Here is a 24,669-nt window from a genome sequence, read left to right on the forward strand (position 1 = left end):
ACAATGACAAATGACAGAGAAGATGCGGTCACTTTAAATCTTCCACCTGTAACTTCTTGTAGTTACATGTTAGGAAAACAAAACAAGCTACTGTAGTGCACAATCCAAGCTTTCAATGAGCACACACCACCCACCCACCCTGTTATGTTTAGGGGTCATTTAAGTTAACGACAAATAGGCTGCTCCACCAGATATTGAATCATCGGGGATTGGGTGAAGCTCCTTTGAGAGTATGATACAACTTAAAAGGCTCCCTGAAATAAATAAATAAAATAAATAAATAAAAAAAACGTTTATAAGGAAATGACAAGAAGAACCTTTTAGCGCTTTCTATGCACTTAACGGTGACGTTCCCTTAGGGACACCGACATCTTTCATGTTTCAGTCAATGTGAAAACGCTTATTAAAAGTCTAAACATGGTATGATATTGATTGAAATACTACATGACTTAAATCAGCATGAAGCGGTTTTTCTGGGGAAAAAACACGTGTTTCAATGTGCGTTAAACTGAATTAAAAGCTTATTCAAAAACGCATGTGTGTTGCGTTATTACAGTCTATTCTTCACAAGCATGCGCGCGCATGGGTTAAGAGGAGGGGTGGGGAAAGGAAACGATAGGAAGAGAGGAATAGGGTGTTTCAGTGTGTAAGTGAATTAGAGTGAGGGAGAGAGAGATAGAGAGAGCGGCATGCGAAAATAGGGGGTGGTGCTGAACGAACAGCTCCGAGAAAACGCGCGCTTCGGCAATAAAGTCACTATCGGATCTGGCCGTCCACCGGTGCACCCCCGGTCCTCTCTGACCAGACCAAGCGGAGCCATGAACCAGCCCAGCTCGCCATCCTCAAGATCCACCGTCAAACTTCTGGAGCCCCCCTACTCACCCTGACCATGAAGAGGCAAAACGTGAGGACCCTCGCGCTGATCATTTGCACGTTTACCTACCTGCTGGTCGGAGCGGCTGTTTTCGATGCCTTGGAGTCTAAAAAGGAGACTACCCAGAAGAGAAAGCTGGACGCCAGGAAACGGGAGCTGATGGAGAAATACAACTTGTCCAAAGTCAACTTCGATGAGCTGGAGGGGGTGGTATTGCAGCTGAAGCCGCACAAGGCAGGAGTCCAGTGGAAATTCGCAGGTTCTTTTTACTTCGCCATCACTGTGATCACGACCATAGGTAAGATGAGTTAAGAGACTTCAAAAGTTAAAGGTTAACGTAATCACACACCAAGACACGAATCATCTATGCATTACACTTGACATCACACACAGCAGAAGGTTTTCTTTTACCTGAAATAACTTCAAGTATATCTGCAAGTAGGCTAAACTCCAGTTTAGTTCTCTTTTGAAGAAAATCAGAGTCTGCTGCTAAGAAATACCCCCCGTCCTGATCTGTAGGCTAGTCCATATATTGTCTCATCAACTAGTTATATTTTGCTTAAAGCAGTTGCCCATTCTAATCAAATATGGAGCCATAACAACTGTGAGTGGTTTATTTATGGGCGCCCACGGGACTAGTTGATCAAATCACTTACGGGGATGAAATGTCCACTCGGTTCCATCATGCGTAAAGGGCACCCAGAGATCGCTCCATTCCACTTGCTTCAGACTTGTTGAATGACCCCTTACAGATGGACCACGAGGAGGCGATTTCACAGTGTTTAATACCCCGGGCAGAAAAAAAACATAATATTTTGACCTTGAAATATTTACCATTTTAGGACAACAAAAACAGTTTACTTGTTTTTCTTTTTTTTTTCATGGCAGTGGCTCTATAGTAAATTTGCTTATATCTCTAAGCGGTTCAGTTACAAAAAACACGAGCCTCACTAACGAAACTTGGGTTGCTTGTCGTTTCAATGGAACAGGTTTTAGTCTGGCACAAAATATAGTCTGAAAAACACTGACTTTAAGCGGAAATCAAGGACTTACCAATTCAGACAGGCTATGTCAACACGTCGTTGTCAGAGACTGCTTGTGCGTTTGGCTATGACAGTGTCTGGGCACAGGTGGAATGGGACAGGTCAGGATCTGGGCGCTTGTTGCCTATTGTTCATATTCGACAGTCTCCATGTAGGTCAAAGGTCTACTGTCCAGTGAGCTGGCTGTTCATTTATGGACTAAGGATTGTTGCTGTTATGAGACAAATCCGTCCAACTGTGATGACATAACCGGAATTGTCAGCGTCGTCACCTGCTTTGTCATTGATTGTTTTGTTGTAAGTGTAGATCTTAAAAACACAACAACTACCGGACAATCTGTCAATCTGAGGTATTTTTAAGGACATACGTGAAATAGTGTTAAATGCAACAGCTTGTTTGCAACAAAACTAAAGCATCTGGAATTTGAAGCATACATAGAAAATATTCTCAAAATGTCACGAGTTGTCCATCAAGTTCAATAGCATCATGCAGGCCTATTCATATTTTTTTCCATACATAATATTCTATACATATAAACATGTGCATGCTTTATGTTGATCCATTCATGGGGTGGTGCGATAAGCAACATTATCAATTTTACATATGCATATTAATAATGAAACAGGGCACTTTCATGGACATGAATGACCTCTTGGACTTTACTTTGACTGGAGGAAAAGAAACAATCATAGAGCAAGGAAGACAGGTGTTAGGGGAAGTACCTAGTCATATCAGCAATTTCTCATGATCTATCTTATACTTCCACTTCCATAGCAAGTTTGAATTACCCTTAGCTGACAGAGCTAGCATCTGTAGGTCCCATTGCTTTGACCATACAGACCTCTCTTGTGTTTGACTCCATCTCCTCCCCAAGTGTTTGCCCACTGCAAAACCCCGACAGCCACTGGGGCGCTTGTTCACAGCGACCCGGGGTTGTAACCCTAGCACGTCGCTAGCACTAATTGCGGGCCAAACCCGATCCGTCCGGCTGAAACCGCATTCTGTAATTGTGAGAGCGGTGCCAGGCCGCGAAAGGCAGCTGGAGTGACAGAGCTTTTCACTGTGTCCATCAAGTATTGATGAGAACACCGCCTCCACTGCCCCGTTCCCCTCGACCCATACGCCCACCTGAGCCTGCCCAGCCACTGACCCTCCTAGACCAGCCACTCCACACTCTCCCCACCACACGTGACTCCCATCAGCCTCTCGCCCCACTACCTGGCAGACAGAGTCCCACGGCCTCCTCAGGCACCCTCACATCCCCTACCCTTCAGCCATTAAGTGGCTTGGAGAGTTGCACTTTGTTTTGCAGGAACACACACACACACACACACACACACACACACACACACACACACACACACCCTGTACTCGTCAGCGGTGCAATTTGCGGGCTGATATCCTAGGTGAGGTACTTTTCAGGCATCGTTAATCATTAATGATGAATTGCTCTGAGAGGCAGCTCATCAGTTTTGTTGTGGGTTAGGAGCTTGAGTGGTTTAATCAACACCAAATAATGTGACGAGATTCTCACAGCTTGACTGAGAAGTTTCCTGCAACTGCCCGATGAACTGTCTTGGAACCTGTTGTCTGACATTGTTTTGAAATGGCTGTCCCTCGTGAACTATTGTACCTTCAGCGAAACAATGTCCATCTTGGGGGTTGTTGATGTTACAGGGCAATTTTGTGGGAAAAGGGGCCTGCGCCTCCTGACAAAAGAGCTCCGAGCGATCAAGACAGTGACGGACTCTCAAGGGATCAGCAAATGACTGACATGAAATAAGAGGAGGGGAAGAAAGTACATGAGAGAGAGAAGGAGAGATAGAGAGAGAGAAAGAGAGAGAGAGAGAGAGAGCACATGAAAAACATTAGCTTCATAAAATGCAATGTTTTCTTGAGCTGAAGGGCAAGTTTTGAGGGGGGAAAAATAAGAGGGCTCATGGTTGGTCGGGTGGGAGAGGGGTTACAAAAACAGAGGAGATAGGGAGGATTTAGAAACAGAGAGAGAGAGGGAGAGAGAGAGAGAGAGAGAGAGAGATGAGAGAGATGTGAGAGTGTGATGAGCTTTAAAGCCCACGTGAGAATAACACCCAAGTGGAGCCTGCTAACAACGCGCCCGGAGAGGGAGAGGGTGTTTGGGATGATTTGACCTCTCGCTGCTTGTGCACGTGCATAAACACATCCTGGTGTTTTAGTTAGGGGAGGGGGGGGGGGTGGTGTGTGGAGAGGCGTGTGTTTGGGGGCTTTCTGAGAACGGGCAGTGCACGGTACAGTGAAAATCAACAGAACCAGAACTACCCCCCCCCCCCCTCCCCTCCCCACCCAGCCTCCCCAATAAAAAAAAGATTGTTCTTCTCCTCGCCTTCTCCTGGGAAAGAGGCTGTGACATGGAAGGAATTTGGGATCACGAAGAGTAAATAAAGCTGTGGACCTGCCGAGCTGACATTCCGATATCCCTGGCACGCCTGATGAAGAGGGGGGAGTGCGGCCATGTGGGTCTTGGCATCAGAGGAGGGGTTTTTGGGCTCTGGTCTGCTGGGACCCGTCAGCACACATCCTCTTTGGGTAAATGCCCCTGGCAGCGCCACCCCTAACCCCCGACCCCCTCCAGCCCATTCTCACGTCACCGGGGCGGGCACAGGGCATCACTGTAACCCCCTCGAGGTCGGGCACGCCGGGTGGATGGCACAGCTTGGGGATGGGGCCGAGACTTTCAGCAGTGGCTTACTTTCAGGCGCTTTTGTAGGTTGTTGGGGGATGGCGGCAGTGGGCAGCAGGCAGCAGGCAGGAATAGCAGCCACGTCTCCCTCTGGCCCGGGCGAAGCCGTTTGGCATCCCGGCGTCTCTGCCTCTCCGATGCCACGGCTCTTAGCTCGAGATGCTTGTTTGTTCTCGTCTTTTTTGGACTGACGCTTTGTAGTTCCAGCAAGTGACAGCTGGAGAGAATGGAGGCTTTTTGAGGAAAAAGGGCTTTAGCGCTGGTTGTGTTGTGTTGTGCTGGAATTGCCTTTCAAACAACAAATGACCTGTCACTTAAAAGTGCATTACTTTACCTTTAGCAAACGGGACCACGTCTCCTGCCCTGAATAAATGTTATGGAAACAAGTCTCCGGATCACCTTTGATGGATTACTAAACAATGAGTCTGAGTCTTCTGTACCAGTGCCCGTCCATAGGAGTTTATGATAGGTTTTTGATTTATGTCAATAAATGGCAGTCAGAATAATATATTCAGTATGCTGGAGAAATACTAAACATGGCCGGGCAGAAAACAGCTTTTGACAATGACACTTGGGGCTTTGTGGAGGCTCTCTCACCTACCGCAGCCTACTTAGGTAATCTGACCTGCTTTTAAACTGGTTGGATCGGCTGTGCTCATAAAGCCGTTGATGAATAGCCCTGAACAGAGGCTTCAAGAGGCAGGACTGAACACACACACACACACACACACACATACGCGTACTGTGAACAAGCCGAGGTCTAGTGTGTATACACAGCCGTTAGCATACGCACTTGAATGTACGTGTGCAGAGACACAAACACACACACACACACACACACACACACACACACACACACACACACGCTTGTTTACCTTTGGATTCATTGGACAGGGACCTCATGTTATGATCAAAGATTTTTCTCATAGACTCAACATAATCTGTTGAAAATAATAAATGCAAACTCAAAGTTATGCGTAAGCAGGTCAGTGACAGAAGTATGTGTGTGTGTGTGTGTGTGTGTGTCTGTCTGTGTGCAGTGTGTGCGCATCTGTCTGTGTGTGTGTGTCTGTGCGTTATGTCTGTGCGTCTTTGTGCGGTGCATGTGTGTGTGTTTGTCTGTGTGTGTGTGTGTGTGTGTGTGTGTGTGTGTGTGTGTGTGTGTGTGTGTGTGTGTGTGTGTGTGTGTGTGTGTGTGCGCGCGGTATGAGGCAGGCAGAGAGGGCCTGAGCAGAGCTAAATGACTTGTGAGTATCCCGTGCGAGTGTCAGGTCATAGCAGACTCCGAGGAGTGATGCGGCGAGCCCTTCAGAGTCCATCAGCAATTACATCAGGAACGAGAGAAAAGGCTCGAACCCTCTGCCCACAGATAAAAGAGGATTACCTTACGGAAAGACAAGTCATCTCTTACCAGCTCATTCACTACACTCTCTCCCTCTATCTCTCTCTCTATCTGTTTTCATCTTTCTCTCGATGATTCATAGTTCCTCATCTGTCTAGCTACAGTATATCCTCCATTTCTTTTCCTGGCAACGTGTAGTTATTCTGTAATGGTTTTGTCATGCATAGACTACATAAATAGATGGAGAAATAAAGTAAATAACAACATAAACAGATACGTATGTTATTATAGCGCCCAGGTCTTATCTATGGTGGTTTCACAGATCATCAGATTGTAAAGAGCATTTAAAAGTATTTTACACCAACTGTCTTTAAGGTCGTAAAGCTGCATATTTCTTGCCACGTGAGAATACATGGAAACTGAACTGATTATCAATACCCCACATGGATGGAAGACTGTTGAGCCACTGTTTGCGTGGCATGGACGCCATTGTATTATTGACTCATTTCCGTGAACGGTCCCAATGAAATGGTCATAAATAGGAGAGAGATCGTAACGGAAGCCAACAGAGTACTTCCGAGATGAATCAAAAACCCTGAGAGAGTACTTGTGGATACAAAAATAGACAGAAAGGGACCGTTGTGACAGCTAACGTTATTAAGTCTTACTGAGGACAGTTACTGACACAAACCTTTTCCATAAGCAATTTTTGACATCACCACTATCACGTCACAATGTGAGAAAAGTTATTTATAGAACATGCGAAAGAAATGATGCTTTCACACGGTGTCTTGCGTGAACGTTTGTGGAACAGAAACAAGGGCTGGCGGCCATTTTGGAACCCTTTCCATCCTTTACAGCAAATAAGTGTCTCTTACTGAGTGAGTGCGGCACACAGGCTGACACCAAGACACATTGTGGGCTAGTTTATGCAAATCCCTGACTCATGCCCAAAATGAAGAGAAAATCAATTCCAGATCTGAACTGGGGGGAATGCATCCAATTACCTCGTCTTAGGCGTGCACTAGGTGAATTCAGCGCTGGTTGTGTCTAAAATGAACTCTTATTAGTGATCATTTTTCCTCCAAAACTCGTGTCCCCCAGAAATGCACAGCCTCACTCTATAAACCTGTAACTCAGTCTCATAAAAACAAGAAACGCCTCATAAAAAAAGGCCACTGGAACATAGCAGCTACTGTAGCACACCATGGGTTCAATGGGTTTGCATCAGATAAAAGAGGCGCTGTGTTGCTTTTATTTCACCTCAAAATAACAGCTTCATAAACTCATTCTGATGTTGCGCTGAGGGAGAGCAGTACATCTCTCGCTGCCATGGCGTGTCTGGAAGGCCTGGCATTGCACAACGTACATTTGGTGTACGGCGCAGGTACAGTATATGACCTCATCATGTCACTTTACGATGCACCGGGTACCACTTTAGTCCCATTTTCCACACCTACACGATGAAAAAAAAAAAAAAACATCTAAAGGTGTTCCCATAACACCTGAAAATTGACGCCAAGGGGGAAAAGAGCAATTTGATTTTTATATTGCTCCAACAGCCTATCTTCACTTTGCAACTACTGCAAACACATGCAGAGGGGCTCCTTAGCGAGTCTGTATTTATAAGGTTCTGACTCACCCGGTTCATGAAGCCGACAACCTCTTCACGCTGCGTTTGACCTTAAGGAACGCACCTTGTCGGTTCTAAGAGTCGTCCGCGCGGAACGGGGACCTTGCTCAACGGGGAGGAAAGATGAGAGGTGACCTCGTGTGACCCCAGAGTCAGGCCACGCCATGCGCCACTGGGCTGCCCGCTCCGCTCACGGTCAAAACGCGCTCGGATGACAAGTGACAACATGCCACCCGGTGCCCAGTCCACGGGCACCACTGGGCACCAAGGCAAGGGCAGCGCCAGGACTTAGTGTGGTCGGTGGGTGCACATTTGGCACCTACTGTAGGCAATCTCATGCACTTACACATGTAGAGGACATGTAGCCACACACCTACACATACACACACACACACACACACACACACACACACACACACACACGCTCACAAACACACACAGACACACACATTCCATACTTAATCACATATGCATACATTCACACTTACTGTAAACTCAATCACATCTGCATAAAACTCAGACATACTTAGAGTGTCTGCAGGTGGATTTACAGATACATCTACCTTTACAGATTTGTAGATGCACTCAGTCACACTCAATTCACACACACACACAGACACACATACACATACAGAGAGAGAGCGAGAGAGAGACATGCTTTTTGTGATGCAACACCAAGAGTGTAATCTCTGGCATCCCCTTAAAGGTTGTGTGACTTGTAAAATCACTGAATGGATTTCGGTGAGACATAAAGCTACTTTTAGGACATGAAAGCTCCATCAGATTAAGTTGCGGGGGAACGAGAGGGGGGTGGGGGGGGGGTTTAAGATGAGAGAAAGAGAGGGGCACGAGTCAGGCAGGTGTGAGAGAGTGAGGCATGTCAACGGGGAGGTCTTGTGTGGAGGGTGAGTGTGTATGGTCATGTTGTGTGACATGTCTCTGGCACCTACTGTGTGTTGTTAATGGGAAATGAATCAGTGGCCTTGCCCTCCCCTCTCCCCTTCTTTCTCTCTCTCCCTCCCTCCCTCCCTCCTCTCTATTTATCATCCTCTCTATCTCTCTCTCTCTCTCTCTCTCACACGCTCTCTCTCTCTACTCAGAATCTGCCTTTTTACTCACACAGAACTACTGGACCCTTTAATCCAAGTAAACCTACTGGAGAGAGGGAAAAAAAGAAGAGATGACAGAAGTATTGCTTAAATCTCTCAAGCCGCTCAGATAACCTCCCTCCCCCTCCCCCTCCCCCTCCCCCTTCCTCCTCCTCCACCCCCCCATACCCCACACATCCTTCCATCCCGTAAGTAGTAGCCGTGCAGATAAATAAATTATGACTTTTGGAGGGAGTCAGAAATGAAATGAAGGTCCGCACAGCACGCAGATCGCCTGGGCTCTCTCTCTCTCTCTCAGCTCGCCTTTTAAGCTGATGTCAGGACTTCGAGCTCTCTCTCTGATGTCTTTTTTCCCTCCCTCTCAATGAAATGATAGGCGTAGCCTAGAAGCTGCGGCTCATCAAATCATATGGATTGCCCTGAGACTGGGGGCCGCCTCTGTGATTTGATTGGTCGTTTAATGGACTCGATTAGACAACGGAGATTAAAGAATCAATGCCACAAGGCATATGAAGCCCGGAGTGCAAAAACCACACGTGACAGTTTCAACAGGAACAAGCCAGGTTTTTGATTAACCTCTGTAAATATCTTGGTTTAAAGGCGCAATATGTAGATTGGGTTGTCTGAATGTAGTTATTTGGCAAGGCTCACAGAGATTATGTAATTTCTAAGGATGTCAAAAAGACACTTCCAAGGATTCCTGTCTTTTCCAAAGCGTTTCATTCTGGAATTTACATGCATTTGTTTACATTTGTTTACAAATGCACAGACAGGTAGATACAGACAGTAAGATACATATACAAACACACATTAGTATCTGCATAAAGGCAGCCCTGAACCATTATGTTGATGAAGTAGATTAAGATGAAGTGACAGAGAGATGGATATGAGGATGGAAAGAGAAGAGCTCAGACACATACAGTAACAAATGCCTGTAAATCGACACCAGCATGTGTCTGCGAGTAGCCCGATTGGGTGTTAATTGTTGAGGTAACCCAGCGACAAGCTCTGGGGTAAAGTTTAGGGCTAGAGTCTAGAATTACCTTTCCGAACAGATGCACTCAGGCCCCCACAACAGATATCCCAGTTTCCAGCGGACAAGCTGTCTCAGAAGAGATGCAAATCTCTCAAAGTATTGATATACAGTACAACAGGGAAAGTCAAGAAGAACTCTTTCCAAAGGCCTTTGGAGAGGACGTTGTGCAACTTTTTTTTTCTTAAGGGACTCTCTAAACATAGATGTGTGTGTGGGTCCCCCTTCACTTCACACACAAAGGTTTGGGGGACTGCTTAGGCTAGGGGGAAGTGTCAGCACAAGTGTGATCATAACAAAGTTGAGCACAAGGTGACCGCACATCACAGGCCTTGAAACATCCTTGCGTGTTATAACTGTGCTCTACAAGTTATATTGAAGGAGCAGTCCGTGGTACAGGCTTTTGACATTTCCCTGTTGTTGCACTTCAACTCAACAGCCAAAGACATACACTTGTCTTTTCTTGAAGTCAGAAATTCACTGAATATGACAAAAAAGCGTTTTGGATTAAACTCAACAACTGCACCTTTTAAGTTTTACTGAAAACCATCACATAAAGCGTCTTTGCAAATGTACTACCAATAGTATGTTATTTACTCTAGATTGTGGTTCTGGTTATATTTGTGTCACGTCTAGAAGAAATAAATCAACTTTTTTACTCACTTAATCTACTATTTCAATATTAACTTAATTACTTATGACACAGCTCTTGCCCTAGCTATAGTTTTTACAAAGATCAGTGCAGTATTGCCGAGGGCTCATAAAAGTGTCAAACATCAAACAATTTGGATAGAACAACTTGTGAATTGAAACCAAATAGGAATGCTTACATTTCCTCATAGAAGTTGAGTACAGTATATTTGCTCTCCATCGGGTGATTTATGTCCTACACTGACACTGTATCCTAAGCAAACACTAATCAGTGTAGTTGTTGTGCCGAGTCATTTTCCAGCGTGAGCATCCTTGCTAAATTTAAGTCCAGCCACCTTGGGAATTCCGACACCACGCTGCCAGTTGAACCAGATTAATAATGCAGAACTGAGAACAGAACCGACTCGCTTACTGTTTGTCTGGAGAGCGGACTTCGGAGAGGCCCCTGTGATAGTCCTCAGCATCGTCACGTCATGTCACGTCACGTCACGTCACGTCACATCACGTCACGTCACGTCACGTCACGTCACGTCACATCGCAATCAATTACCAGACCCTTGTTTGATCGAAAGGCCGACACAAAAAAAAGCCCTGGTTTAGTCAATTCTCACAATACCTTCCCCCACCAACCCCCCCACCCCCGTATGATCGCAGTGACTGGACTCATCAGGTGGGTGAGGTGAGCAAGAGGTCTTGGGGGGAAAAGGTCCATTGATCAGGTTGATAAATGTGCCCTGATGACACATGCGCGATATGCAACAGCTGCGAACTGTAACCTCTCAAAAAGTGTGGCAGCTTGATGTGATTATGTGGCAGTATTGAGTTGTTACCACAAAGTGCAAATGAGGAAACGGCATTAATTCAACCCATGGTCTGCATCATTAACTGTGTCTGTGGTGTCCCACCACACCAGAAGAAATCAGCTAATATCAGCCAAGCCAAAGGAGCTAAACGCTGTCAGCTACTGCCTGTGAAGCTGAAAGCTTTGGGTTTGGTTGGTGGAGATGTCTCTGCCAATAACCGGTGGGCTTGTCAGTTTAACAGACACCTCAGGGAGGTAATCCACACGGCTGTATACATATTTAATCTGAGGCTGTCTCTTAAGGCTCTCTATATTTTTCCAAAACATTTAAGACTCACAGGAAAGAAGAGTGCGTCTCTGATGAATATGCTGCAGCCTGTTTGCTGTGGGAATATCCCCTTATGGATCTCCTTTCTGAGTTATGGCTTCAGATGTACAACAAAATTGATGGATGCTAAACTGTAAATTAACATGCACCGATCATTTATTCTGACATTGATTACAGACCTCCCCCCACCAGTCTTCCCTGTCAAGAGGTTTTCCTCCACACACCCTCCCCACCCCACCCCACCCCCCTTGAGACTGTTAAATGTGTCTTGAGAAGACACATGGCATGATTAGTGTCCACAGGTCTGTCATTTCCACTGTACTGCACAGGGTTTTCACCTCATGTCGCTTAGGTTGTGTAATGCGTCTTGCGTCTGTCTCAGGAGCATCTCGGTGGCGCGAAGGCGTGATGCCACTTACAGCAGGGCCAGCGTGGTAATAGGTGAGCAAGTGTTTACCCTCCAGGGCAAGGAGGAATGCCAGCTAGCTGATGAGGTGGGGATTATGGGTACAGACATTTTTTGTAGTTTTCATCCTCTCTCTCACCCCCTCTTTCTTTTACTTTTTTTGTTGGTGCACTTCACCCTATGATGCTCACATAATTCTCAGACAAGCCGAATGGCTGTGTTTCACCATAACAACTCTTGACAAGGGGAGAGAGAGAGAGAGAAGCAGATAGAAAGAATGAGAGAAAGCCAAAGAGAGAGTTGGACAGAGAGAGAGAGAGAGAGAGAGAGAGAGAGAGAGAGAGAGGGGAGAGCGAAGGACAGGGAGAGAAAAGAGCGTGATGAAGTGATGACACATCAGCGCCTAAAAAGCCCGTCGTTCCTCTCCGTCCCCGTCCACCACTGCTATTATTTATTTATAACTCGTTTTTTTCAGAGGAGAGTCAGAGTGTTTGTCTCAGGGGCTGGTGGAGAGTGAGCTTGTCCTCCTAATCTAGGACAAGGATGCGGTTCAGACGCAGGTACCTCAGACCAGCCCCCGCCTCCTCTCTTCACCTCCTTCTCTCTCTCTCTGTCCCTCTCTCTCCCTCTCTCTATCCATTTCTCTCTCTCTCCCTCTCTCTCGCGCGCTTGTCTCAGGGCAGCATATGGCCGGCCTGTGGCCATTCTCTCTGCTCAGGTGAAACGGAGGTTTTATGTTTCTGTTTTCGCCGACAGCACCGGCCTTCCCTCACTGTATGTAACAGGCTGAGTACAGTACCTGACGACAAGCTAACACTACTGCTGAAGCTTACCGCCACGCTTAATGCACCAACTTTAAATGGCAACAGGCAAAAGATGTCCATCCGTCAGCTAATTTGCGCTTATTTGATCAGCTAGCCCAGACCAAAAGAGCTGAACAGACGTCTGGCGATACGCACCGGCTCACTGATCGTGGGTCAGCTCCAGCGGTGATTGTGGCTATTTGGGTCCATTAGGAAAAGACGGCTACAGGAGCCAGACACTCCTGCGCTGGTCTTCTGATGGCCTTCATGCTCAATCAGAGAACCTCATCACGTTAGTGTTTGTATTAGTTCTTGCATAACGATAAGCCGTGTCCAGTGATCAGATAATTAAATCATCTCCCAGCGATTAAAACAGGACTCAATGCCAAATGCAAACACGAGTGTTGTTGTCTAAACCAGTAGTAGTAGATCAGTGGTATGTTGTTTCTCTAAACTCTTTGGTATAGCCAACTGGCTAGCGTGGATCACAAACCTGCAAAGTCACACCGGCTTTGACAGTAATAGTCTCTACCCGGAGTGAAAGACAAAGAGGTCTTGTCTTACACTTTTTTCTGCAAGTCAGCTCTGTTACCTATTTTAATTGTCTGTGAGGTCACACAGCATTGTGCTGTGTGCCAGCTCTGTGATATAGCCGTGATGGGGGGTGATATAGGCTTACCACCCGTGGCCTTGTGCCCGTCCATGCGCCACGGTGTCATGAAGCGTCGGGTAACCTCTCGGCGGAGGCTGTGGAGGCTGCGGAGGCAGACGCTCACCGTGCCAAAACACCCAACACTGTCTCTGCAGCGTCAGGTGGGCATGCCATCTCGAGTTATACTTGTCAGGCTTATTGATCGCTGTCATCAATGAATTATACCACGATGGAAGGATGGAGACGGATGATGATGATGGCGATGATGATGATGATGATGATGATGATGATGATGATTGTAGTGGTGCTGATGTTGCTAATGATGATGTAAATCAGGCTTCTCGGCCAAGTACAGTATACTTGCGTATACAAGGAATTGGGTCTGTGCATTTATCCCATCCGTGAATTAGTGAACACACACAGTGAACACACAGTGAACACACAGAGGAGGAGCAAACACTAACCTGGAGTAGTGCGCTGCCTTCATACAGCGGCGCTCGGGGAGCAGTGAGGGGTTAGGTGCCTTGCTTAAGGGCACTTCAGCCGTGGATGTGGGTATGGGAGAGCAGTGCTCAACCACTTCCCCCACCCACATTTTTCCTACAGGTCAGGGATCAAACCAGCAACCCTTCGCTTGCAAGCACGAAGCCTTAACCAGTAGGCCACAGAATGATGATAAAGAGGAGGTTGAGGTAGTAGAAACTGGATGAAAATGGATCTTGGTCTTCCTTTCCTCTACTTTCTCCTGCTCTACTTTTTCTTTCCAGCACAATGTGCTCACTTCGGTTTCTTTCGCTTGGCTGGCAGACAGGAGAAGTAAAGTGATCCATGCATTGGCCCTGGTGCCTGCTTCCCTATCCCCCCTTCTTTCTCCATCTCTCTCTCTCTCTCTCTTCCTCTCTCTCTTTCTCTCTCTCTCTCTCTCAGTGAGAGTGGGCTGGCAGATGTCTGTTGCATCTGCCCGCTGTGGCGCGTGGCACCCTGTGTGGCCCGTGCCACTGTGTCTGTGTGCCCATGTGTGCCGTCGTCCCTCTGTGCCCGTCTGCATGGCATTCATTATCTAAGAACCGAGAGCCAGTGAAGGGAGTCTGCTGTCTGCACGTCTCGCTGGAACTGGATGACTGAAGGAGAGTCAGACAGAAAGAGAGAGAGAGAGAGACAGATTTCCTGAGGAGGATGAATAGATAGAAAGCGATAGAGAGACGGTGCTCTTAGAAAGTAATAGATCCAGAATAAAGGGGAGAGAAGGAGTCTGATCATTCAAGGAAGAAATGGCATTGGGTGGGGGTGAGGATGGAGAGTCAAATTGAAAGGTTGAGTGCAAAATATAAGGAGAGAGATTGAGGCAGAATGAAAGAGATATGGAGAATTGGAGTGTGAAGGGCTTGGCTTGGAATGAGAGGAACTGGCTATTTTTAAATGAAAGCATTCATCTGAGTAAATAGTCACTGGCTAAACTTGAGAGTTGCCAGCAATCAGCAGAATCAAATCAAAATCAGTCTTCAAAAACACCTCCATCAGCTGTGGAATAGTATCAAAGACCTTGTGCTATGTCTTTGGAAGTCGTGTGTGTGTGTGTAAAGAAAACCGTGCCAGCCATGAACCTTTCACTGCTCTTCAATGTCCTTGTTGCACAATGTCTGCTACATCTACCAGAGAGATCAAATTCTCATCAAATCTGGGTTTCTGGGAGCATTAACAAGACCATTTTCATGGTGAAAATAGTCCTGTGCTGCCCATACCGTAGGATAAATTGATAGAATACATTTGCATGTATGCATGTGTATGTATGTACGTGCACATACACAAACACACAGACGCACGCACGCACGCACGCACGCACACACGCACGTACGCACACATACACACACACACACACACATTCAGGATGGCACCAGCACTGTTCCCGTAACGGAAATGCCAGTGTCATCTGAGTGCCCAGGCTTCTAAAGGCTCGTAAAGAAACCTGTTTGTAAATAAACAATGTCAACAAAGTAAAGCCTTCCTCTTTGACTGATTAAGTACCTCAAGAAACAGCAAAAAAGGCATAGTGCCCGAGTATCCCTTGCTATTTATATATATTAGGTATTGGTTATGGTTATGGTTGCTTAGCAGACGCCTTTGTCCAAGGCGACGTACAAACAAAAAACAATGCAATAATTAAAAGGTATTAAATTATATTTCATGAAAGAATGAAGCATCATTCCATCTTATCTTGACATTGGTGGCTTTCTGAGAATATACAGGCATATACAGTATACGCCATATTTGGACGAGATTAGTTTTACTTGGAGACGTGGGGTAAAGTAAAGGGTTTTATTCTCTTCCTGTGCCATACCAGTAATTATTACGGACAATATCAGAAATAAAGGCAACTTTTACCTTCTGTAAAATGGTCTGTAAAAAATACCTTGGCTAATATTAATCCTGGACGAATACTGTACAACCCTCTGTAAAAATGTGTGTAGATATTCCGTCATATCCTGTTTAAACACAGTTGTCCACATTGTTTTGAGCATGTAGGCACTTGAAGGCCCTATTCGGACAGGATTTGTTTTACAGGGAGAAGAGGGGCTACAGTAATTTTACCATTGGACGTCTGCAATATTTACTCTCGTGCAAAATACCCATTTCTATTACAGACATCCTGTGGTAAATTGACTTTACCCTACGTCTCCACATAAAACTAATCGTGTCCAAATAGGGCATAATTATATCTATCCTTCCATCCATCAATAAAGAGTAAAATAGACCACCATGATACCATGCTTTTGCACTATTTTGCCCATTCCTATGTCACATATTGTCACATCAGCGTATATTGGTAGGCAATTACATTTTCCAACCTCATTCCATTTACTTCCCCGGGGACAGTTTAGAGAGTGCAATTTTGGACGTGGTCTCTGAGTGCTCAGCGTTTTTTGAACATCAGGACGCCTGACCTCTGTGTCTCCTAAGCTGCACAAATACGGCCATAAACCCTAACTCTCCACTTCGCCAATATATCGACGATGCCCTCTCACTTCGAGTGACCTCAGCAGTTAAGCAAAAATATCATACAGGCCGGTGCCTAAGCACATAAATACCCCAGTCGATAGCCACTGTTGACATTCTGAATATTCATAAAAAAGAAAACCTTGTCCCTTCGGAGCCCCAAAAATATGGCATCTCATTTGTAAAGTGCATTAGGATGGATTTTGGCGTTAGGGGCCAGTCTGTGTGAGATTGCTGCCAACTCGGAGCTGTCGATCGCAGGCAAGCGGCCATGTGTGAGATACAGCCCCGTTGTGTTGCGCTCCACTCACAATCCCTGACCCCGCTGGCTGCTCTGCATAAGAGAACATAGCCTGTGTGTGTGTGTGTGTGTGTGTGTGTGTGTGTGTGTGTGTGTGTGTGTGTGTGTGTGTGTGTGTGTGTGTGTGTGTGTGTGTGTCTAAATAAAGCACTGCCCATATAAACATAAAGGAGAAATGTGTGTATGCCCAGGAGCCAATAGTACAAGGTTGCCCTTTTGGAGGTGTGTGGGAGGATGCTCATGTGTGTGCCTGTGTGTGTGCGTGTGCGCGTGTATGCGCATGTGTGTGTGCATGCTGTGCAATGTGGGCTGCACAGGTGGGTGGGTACATGTGTGTTCTGTGTATGTCTTCATGTTGTGTTATCTATGTGTGCCAGCACATGTACTATACATAGGACATGTACGTGTACCTATGCATACTGTACGTGCTGGATGCATGCGTGTGGGTGTCTGCATAATGTGTGTTTTAATGCCTATATGTGAAGATATGTGTATGTGTGTGATGTGTTATACTTTGAGTATTCATCTGAGTCTTTGTATCTTCATCTATGCTTTGTATTTGAACTATAATATCTTTGCATCTTTGTGTGTGTGTGTGTGTGTGTGTGTGAGAGAGAGAGAGAGAGAGAGAGAGAGAGAGAGAGTTTCTGTGTGTGTCCATGTGCATAAAAGCCTCTTGTGAGCAGATGCTGTGCCCGAAGGCTCTCTCGTCTCTGTTTCCCTGCGTACTGACTGAAGTACTCTTAAATGGCTAATGGCGCCTCTTAAAGGTCTGATTGAGACGCTTTAAAGTCATCTAATAAGTATGATACTAGGGGCCATTACATAACCAAATGATGATACAAAATTCCTTTAAAGCTACTTCAGAATTCTTATGCAATGAGTGGTCAGTCCATTGTCTCTGTAGGCAAATGCCTAACAAATATACAGACTGTTATCAATCTACATTTTGCTTTGGATGTTTCTGTGTATGATAATATTCACCCATCAATACTGAAGAAACAAACATGTGCATGTATCATGGAAAATATGCCAAAGGAATTCAGCGAACACACTAATGGTCCATAAGTAATGTTTAAGGTACTGTTGACAAAACTTGGCCACTTTATATACATTGTTATGGCAAGATATGTTAACCCATGCTGTATGTGAGATGTATACTGTATGTATGTCTTAGTATTTTTGGTTACACTACTTGAAGGTACAGCACCTGCATAAGAGTGACAAGACACTATCATGACTCATGACTCATGAACCCTAACTCTACTGTAAGTCTAACTCTAACCCTAACCCTAACCCTAACTCTAACTGATCTTGACAAAAAACCTAATGACAGTAAGTAAGTAAGCACAATAAGTGTTTTGTCAACGTCTATGACTTGTTTATAATGTTTATGACATGTTCATGACAGTGTCATGTCACTCTTGTAAAGATAACCTCAAGTCAAGAGTTACTGTATTTTCTAAGAAAATCGCACAATAGAGAAGGGAGCAGAGATGAATAATCAACAAATAAAATCCTTTTTTTTTTTAAATATAAATTCTAGCACAAGGATGACCCACTCTTTAAGTACAATTGTCACCTGCGGTTCTACACAAGGTTTACACTATCAGGTTACCCTGTCTTGTGGTGGTACTGCGAAGACAACGGCACCTGCTCCATGCCCCATGGTCTTAAAATGGCATCGCCAACAGCTCATTGCGGACGTATTTCAGGTCACTTCACTCCAGTGACTGGCACAGGCAAGGGCGAAGGAAAAGTGAGCTCATTCAAAATGACTAAATGTCTTTCTGTTGATGTACAAAAAAGGTAAACATAGCAAATATGGTGTTTTCGAACACAGGTGTTAGACGGGACAAATGAACCCATTTCCACCTGTCATGCATAACAAAGTTCAACAGATGCTGGTGAATGTTTTTGTTATTCTCGTGATGCTATTTTAGACGGACATATTTTCGGCAGTGGTTGAAAGAGGTGTTTAGATATGGCGTGGGCGTCTGGTCACTGTCTCGACCTGAACAGTGACACACTAGCATAAACCGAAATCAAAAATGCTTTTAGAGTATCATAATCCGTACAACAACAGCCGAATTTCATTTTTAAAAAACTTTCCGATGTCACTTTCCGATGAAAAGCAGCCAACAACAGCCTCTGCCGAGGGCTTCAACTTAATCTCTTCCCTTCCCTGACCCCACACCCTCAGACGTGTCTTTGGACAAGTATGGTGATGTTTGGGGACTGAAGTGTCTATTTGACCAGTCGCCCTAAGACCTCTCCCTCACACAGTGGGCCTCTCCCTGGCCGCGAAAGCTCCTGCTCTACATCAGAGGCTTCTGGGGAGATAAACAAGCGTCACAGAGACCTCAAATAGCCAGATTTCCCAGAAACCTACAGTCACTTGGCCTCAGACGCTAGCGAGAGGCAGCTGTACACAGCAGTGGATCATGGGTCAGGAGGTGCACAACAGAGCGATGCGTATGTGTGTGTGTGTGTGTGTGTGTGTGTGTGTGTGTGTGTGTGTGTATGTATCTCTCTCTCTCTCTCTCTCTCTCTCTCTCTGTGTGTTTGTGTGTATGTACAGTATGTGTCTGTGTGTGTGTCTCTCTCTCCCTCTCTCCCTCTCTTTGTGTGTGTGTGTGTGTGTGTGTGTCTGAGTGTCTGCATTTTTCTACAATTCGAACACCATAAGCAAGTGTCCCTATATGTGTTGACAAGACATTTGTGTGTGTATGCATGTATGTGTAAAAGCATGTGTGTACTGTTCATCTTTGTGTCCTGGCTTGAGTGTGCAAATATGTATGTGTAAGTACTGTGTACCCATACACACATGCTTGACCGAGCATTATGGCTTTACGCAACAGTACATACATAAACTGTCAGACGAGTCCGAGGGTGAGGGCGAGGACGAGGTGTCGATAAGAGATTGATGGTATCCCCATGATGTGTGACCACCATGAATCACAGGGGGCTGCTGGGAAAACGGGAGGACGTGTGTCCACTCAAGGGGAACAAGTCAGCCTGGGAACGCACTGGGCCGCTAGTAATGTGTTTGGGGGGGGTTAGGGAAGAAGGGGGGGGGGGGTTGTTTCGAAATTTAAGAACAACACTTTCTAGGATGGGGGGCAGGGCAGGGGAAGATGGAGCATGTAATAGCCAACGTGGATCAGAGCTGAGAGAAGAAAGTCAAAGAAGGAGAGACACAAGAGAGAGAGAGAGAGAGAGAACGCAGAGGGACAGAAAGAGGAGGTAGAGGGAAAGGTCTGACGTCAATCAGGATGAGAGATCCAGGAAAGAGGCATGGACTCCACACATCATGGAGACAAGGAGGAAGAGTTGTTTTAGAGAGAGATAGAGAGAGAGAGAGAGAGAGAGAGAGAGAGAGATAAGCAGTAGATAAGGTTGCCAGGCATGGAGAAGGATGCCAGTGACGTCTGCACACACACTAACACACTCAATTGCACACATGACATTTTCTGGGAGGATACATGTCCTGTGAGCCTAGATAGAATCGCCCTTACGAGGGCAAGACTCAGAGCCTTACAAGGCAAAAAAACTGCCCCAGTAGCAGTGGAGTGGCCGAGGTGAGATGAGGAGACCCTTCTGCCCCTGAGCACAAGGATCGCAGATTTTACAGAGAGGCTGAAAGGATTCAAGTGGTTTTAAGTGGGGTTATGTTTTTATCCCTGACTCTAAAATGCCATATAATCTGAGAATAGGGATGTAAAGGTACACATATTCACACCAAACCGTTTAGGTGGATGTTAGTTTCAATACAGATTTGTACCAATCAGCAGTGAATCAGTTCATGTTTTTTTTTTTCAAATTGAAGTTCCAACGCAAAAATATAATGGTGGACCGTTTGTCAGTTTAGTTTATTTTTAGTTTAGTTCAATTTAGTTTAGTTTACCAACCGTGAGTTCAATACCAAGGTAGGCTACATGCCGAATTGTGATTGTGTGTACCTCTACACTCCTATCAGAGAAACAAAGAAATCTTGAATTTTGACACAATAGCTAGCATTCTATTTTTTGAAAGTCAGTGCCGTCAATGGACCTTTAGAAATGTTGCCTCTCCTGCACTCTCTCTCATCCACACTTTCTTGGTATATTTATCCGTCTAATCACATGTCCTCTCATTCTCTCTCTTTCTCCCTCTCTGTGTTTCCCTTGACCTGCATCATGCCCCGTGTTCTTTTCATCTTTCTCTCTCTGCTCCATTCGTCCTTCTGTAGGCGTTTAGCATCCAGTCCTCTCCTGGCCCCAGGGGTGCAGACGTCTAAGAACATTTCGGCTTGAGCCATGGCCAAGATTTCTAACCCCTCCGGGCACATTTCAGTTGGCACTGCCCTCCCCAACACCCTCCCTCATCCCCCCCCCCCCCACATGCCCCCTTCCCAGTTCTTATTCCCTGTGGTGCTTTCACAGTCGCTCCCAATCAGGACGGCTTCACCATCCACAAAATGTCTCTGCGTGCTCTGAAAGCATCCAGACACTTTGCCAAGGCATGAAGCTGGTTGTAATGGGTTGCCCGAGGCTAGTCTGCTTCTCCATGCTGCAGTGGCCCCTTTGCCGCCTCCATCTTTAATCTTTCTCTGTTTTTTTTTTTCCCCCTCCGTGTTTATCATGAACAATTTACACCACCCCTCCTCATAACCTGACAGTTTGGCCAAGTCGAAATGAGCATGATGCAATAAAATTGGAAAGAAAACAATTACTGTATGATAGCACTCAAGAAGTGTTAGAATGCCAAGAGTGATTGGAGTGATTCTAAGGAAAAGGCGTCTGAAACCCAGCTGCAATAAGTGGTCTTGTCTACGCCTTCTCTTCAAATGGAAATGTACAAAGTACCAACGCAATTCTAAAAATGCAATGATTGCACCTCATACATCTGGCTTTCAATGATTCTATTAAGATATATTTAATGTTTTGCTTTTTTGTAGGCTACATATATTCCATAAACTGCCAAAGTGATTTCCACTTTCCACCTTACTGTCATCTACCATCTGGACAAGGAGGTGGGAAGGGCTTCCAACAAAGCCCTCTCCCCCCCCTGGCATCCAACATATATGACATACCACACCATCAGGATGGAGACCGCTCAGGTCAAAGTCTGTGTGGTTGTCATTTACACACAGATACCCTAAAGGTCATGCCTCTCCATCTGTTGGACCACTATTTCCCCCGTGGTTAACATTCGTCATTACCAAACCTTAGTGATTGAAATCCAATGATCTCAAACCTCAGACAAGCGTCCACAAACCAGGAAATACGTTTGCCAATGGATCTAGGCCAGACTCTGTGAACCAGAGAGTTATGGTCTCCAGGCTAGTTGGTAACTGGTCTTTTCATTAAAGGAACACGTAACCGTTTTTTATATTAAACTACCATATTCCCTTAATTAAGGCGAGTTGATGCATACCTCTCACGTTTCAATGCGTGCACTCACTGGCTCTGGCGCGCAGCGCAACTTTGATAGCACTTAGCTAGCCCAGTTCATTCATCAGGATCCAAACAGAGATGAAGTTAGACGCTAACAAACACCTCCATGTTTTCTCTATTAAAGTACAGTTACACGAGTAGTCACACGACCAAGTATGGTGAGACAAAATAAAACGTGGTGTATTTCCAAGCAGGTAAGAGGGATGCAGCTTTATAGCAGATCTGGTGCCATCTCACTTTGAAGTAGTCTTGATCTATTCCAAAGAGCTCCTATGTAGGTATATTTCAGTTTATCTCCAGTGTGCCAACTCACTATATTTTATGACAGTGATGCTGCTTCAGCAAACAAGTGATCAGTCGGACAGAAGTGCTCTTGTACAAAACAAATCTTAGGATAAGCCTAAACGTTGGAAATAATACATGAAGAACCTTTTTCAGAGTAACACGAGCAGGGGGGGGGGGGGATTACTCTCGCAGGCGTTGTGTTTAGACGTGAGAGGTATTCCAGTCGCCTCCTCGTGCTGAACAAGATGTGCTGGCACATCAATACAAATTGAATAGTCACGACAAGGACAAGGATGCTCACCAGGCTTGAGACTGTAGACCTTTGATGTGTGTTCCTGAGTAGTTATTTATTTAATCTTCAAAAGAACCCCCTCTCCTCTAACACCTCTGTTATGCCAGTCCAATTAGGTGCCATGTGTATATAAGGGGTTTTGTGTGTGTGTGTGTGTGTGTGTGTGTGTGTGTGTGTGTGTGTATGTGTGTGTGTGTGTGTGTGTGTGTGTGTGCGTGCGTGTCTGGTTGGTCAGATTTGTACAGTAATAGCTGAAATCATTATTCCTTCATCAAGTGATGTTTTGAAAGTACACCATACACACACACACTCCTCAACCCACTCTCTCTCTCACACACACACACACACACACACACCCATGATCTGACAGCAGAGAAGAGAGCAGGCAGAACTAAAAGGAGTGCCACTCTAAGATAAAGCGAGAGGCTTTTAAAACTCTCCCTCACTCACTCTCACATGAGCTTGTGAAACGTGAATGACTAGAGCGATGAGGAATTTAATTTCTGAAATCCTTGTGAAGGTTAATGTGGCTGCGTAGCGGGTAAAGCTGTGTGCAGTCCAGTGGAAATGAATGGAGGGATTAAAGAGAGAAATAATAAAATAATAATAATAAAAAAAAAACCTGGGCCATGGAGTGAAATCATTCAGGAGGAAAGATTTCATAACAATAAAGAGCGAGGAGAGAGAGAGCGAGAGAGAGAGAGAGAGAGATGAGGGAGAGGAACGAGACAAGGGAAAAACATCATAGTCTCACCTCATGGGGCTGTTTCAGTGGGGAGGGGACGGTGCACGGAAGAGGCAACACGTGGAGTTCTGAAACAGAACGTGAACAAACAGGCCAGCCATGCCCAAGCTTTCCAAGTTATTCCCCAGGAGCCCATCATACTGATATGTTCTTTTTAAATAACAACATTACATTGCAGTCCTTACTTTAGTGTTAGATCAGTGGCATAGGCGTCCAGTGATACCAAGCTGAAAAGGAAATAGTGCTGGAAAGTGGATCCAAACTGAAATAGATTGATGTGTACTGTGTGACGATTATGCCACCATCCTTCATGACCATGTCATGGATTCCATAAATACAATTTAGTTGAAGATGCTTCACAAAAATGATGATTGAATTCCTGCACTCACAGGCTCCCCCATTTCAATGACTTTCCCCTGTCTTACCTGTTATCTTACTATATGCAGCCTCCAAGTAGCAATTAAAATGCAACATTACAGTTTTTCAGTTCATTATAAATTAGCAACGCATACTTCAGTATGGTTCCCTCCCGCCATTTGTCATTCCGTCGCACATTAGAATCATTCACACATGGCTGGCAGGCGCATAAATTGACAAAAGCCAGGTTAATTTGTTTAATTTATTCCCCTCCCTAATAACCGGGATTGGGCTGCCGTCTGACGTTCGCCAAGAGCCCCCGGGCTTCACAGATGCTGCTGGCGTACCTGACGGAAAAAAAACGAAACGGGCCAGATGAAATCACCTGCGTGATTTGTTTGTTTCTGTAAAGCTGAGCCGCAAATGATTTTCTGGGAGCGATAATGTCCCGTGAATGAGAAGTGGCCTACGGAGAGATGGAGGGATGAGGAGAGAGGTGGAGGTGGAGAACAGGATGAGGGTGCACCTGCGAGCTGCTGACCTTTGTGGATTTTTTTTCTCATCCCTTGTTCATTTTTTAATGACTGCCTTTTTAGGCCCGCTGAAAAGGATCCAGATTGCCATTTACCATATTTGGGCTATTCATGTTTTGCTTTTCATATTGTAATTTCCGAGAAATTGATTTTTTTGACTAGACAATCACCTTCTTGTGGCTTGTTTTGTCACGTCCCATAAAAGGGTTGGCTGTGATGTTTCATCTCATCTGACATGCTGAAATTAAGTTGTTTTGAGTTTTTAAGAGAGTATTGAACAGTGCTGTTCACCATTAAACCTCCGAACAACTCCATGTCAATATGTCAGA

General features: G+C 45.4%; 1 protein-coding gene across 1 annotated transcript in view; it reads left to right on the top strand.

Moving 5' to 3' along the window:
* The first annotated feature begins 776 nt into the window (after positions 1–776).
* Positions 777–24,669, top strand: part of kcnk3a (potassium channel, subfamily K, member 3a) — a 31,334-nt gene continuing 7,441 nt past the window's right edge. Inside the window, exon 1 of the mRNA XM_062550839.1 lies at positions 777–1,172. Coding sequence (XP_062406823.1) covers positions 890–1,172 — 283 coding nt within the window. The 5' untranslated portion in view covers positions 777–889. The remainder of the gene's footprint in view (positions 1,173–24,669) is intronic.

The sequence above is a fragment of the Sardina pilchardus genome, chromosome 12 (genome assembly GCF_963854185.1).
Source record: "Sardina pilchardus chromosome 12, fSarPil1.1, whole genome shotgun sequence".
Lineage (NCBI taxonomy): Eukaryota > Metazoa > Chordata > Actinopteri > Clupeiformes > Clupeidae > Sardina > Sardina pilchardus.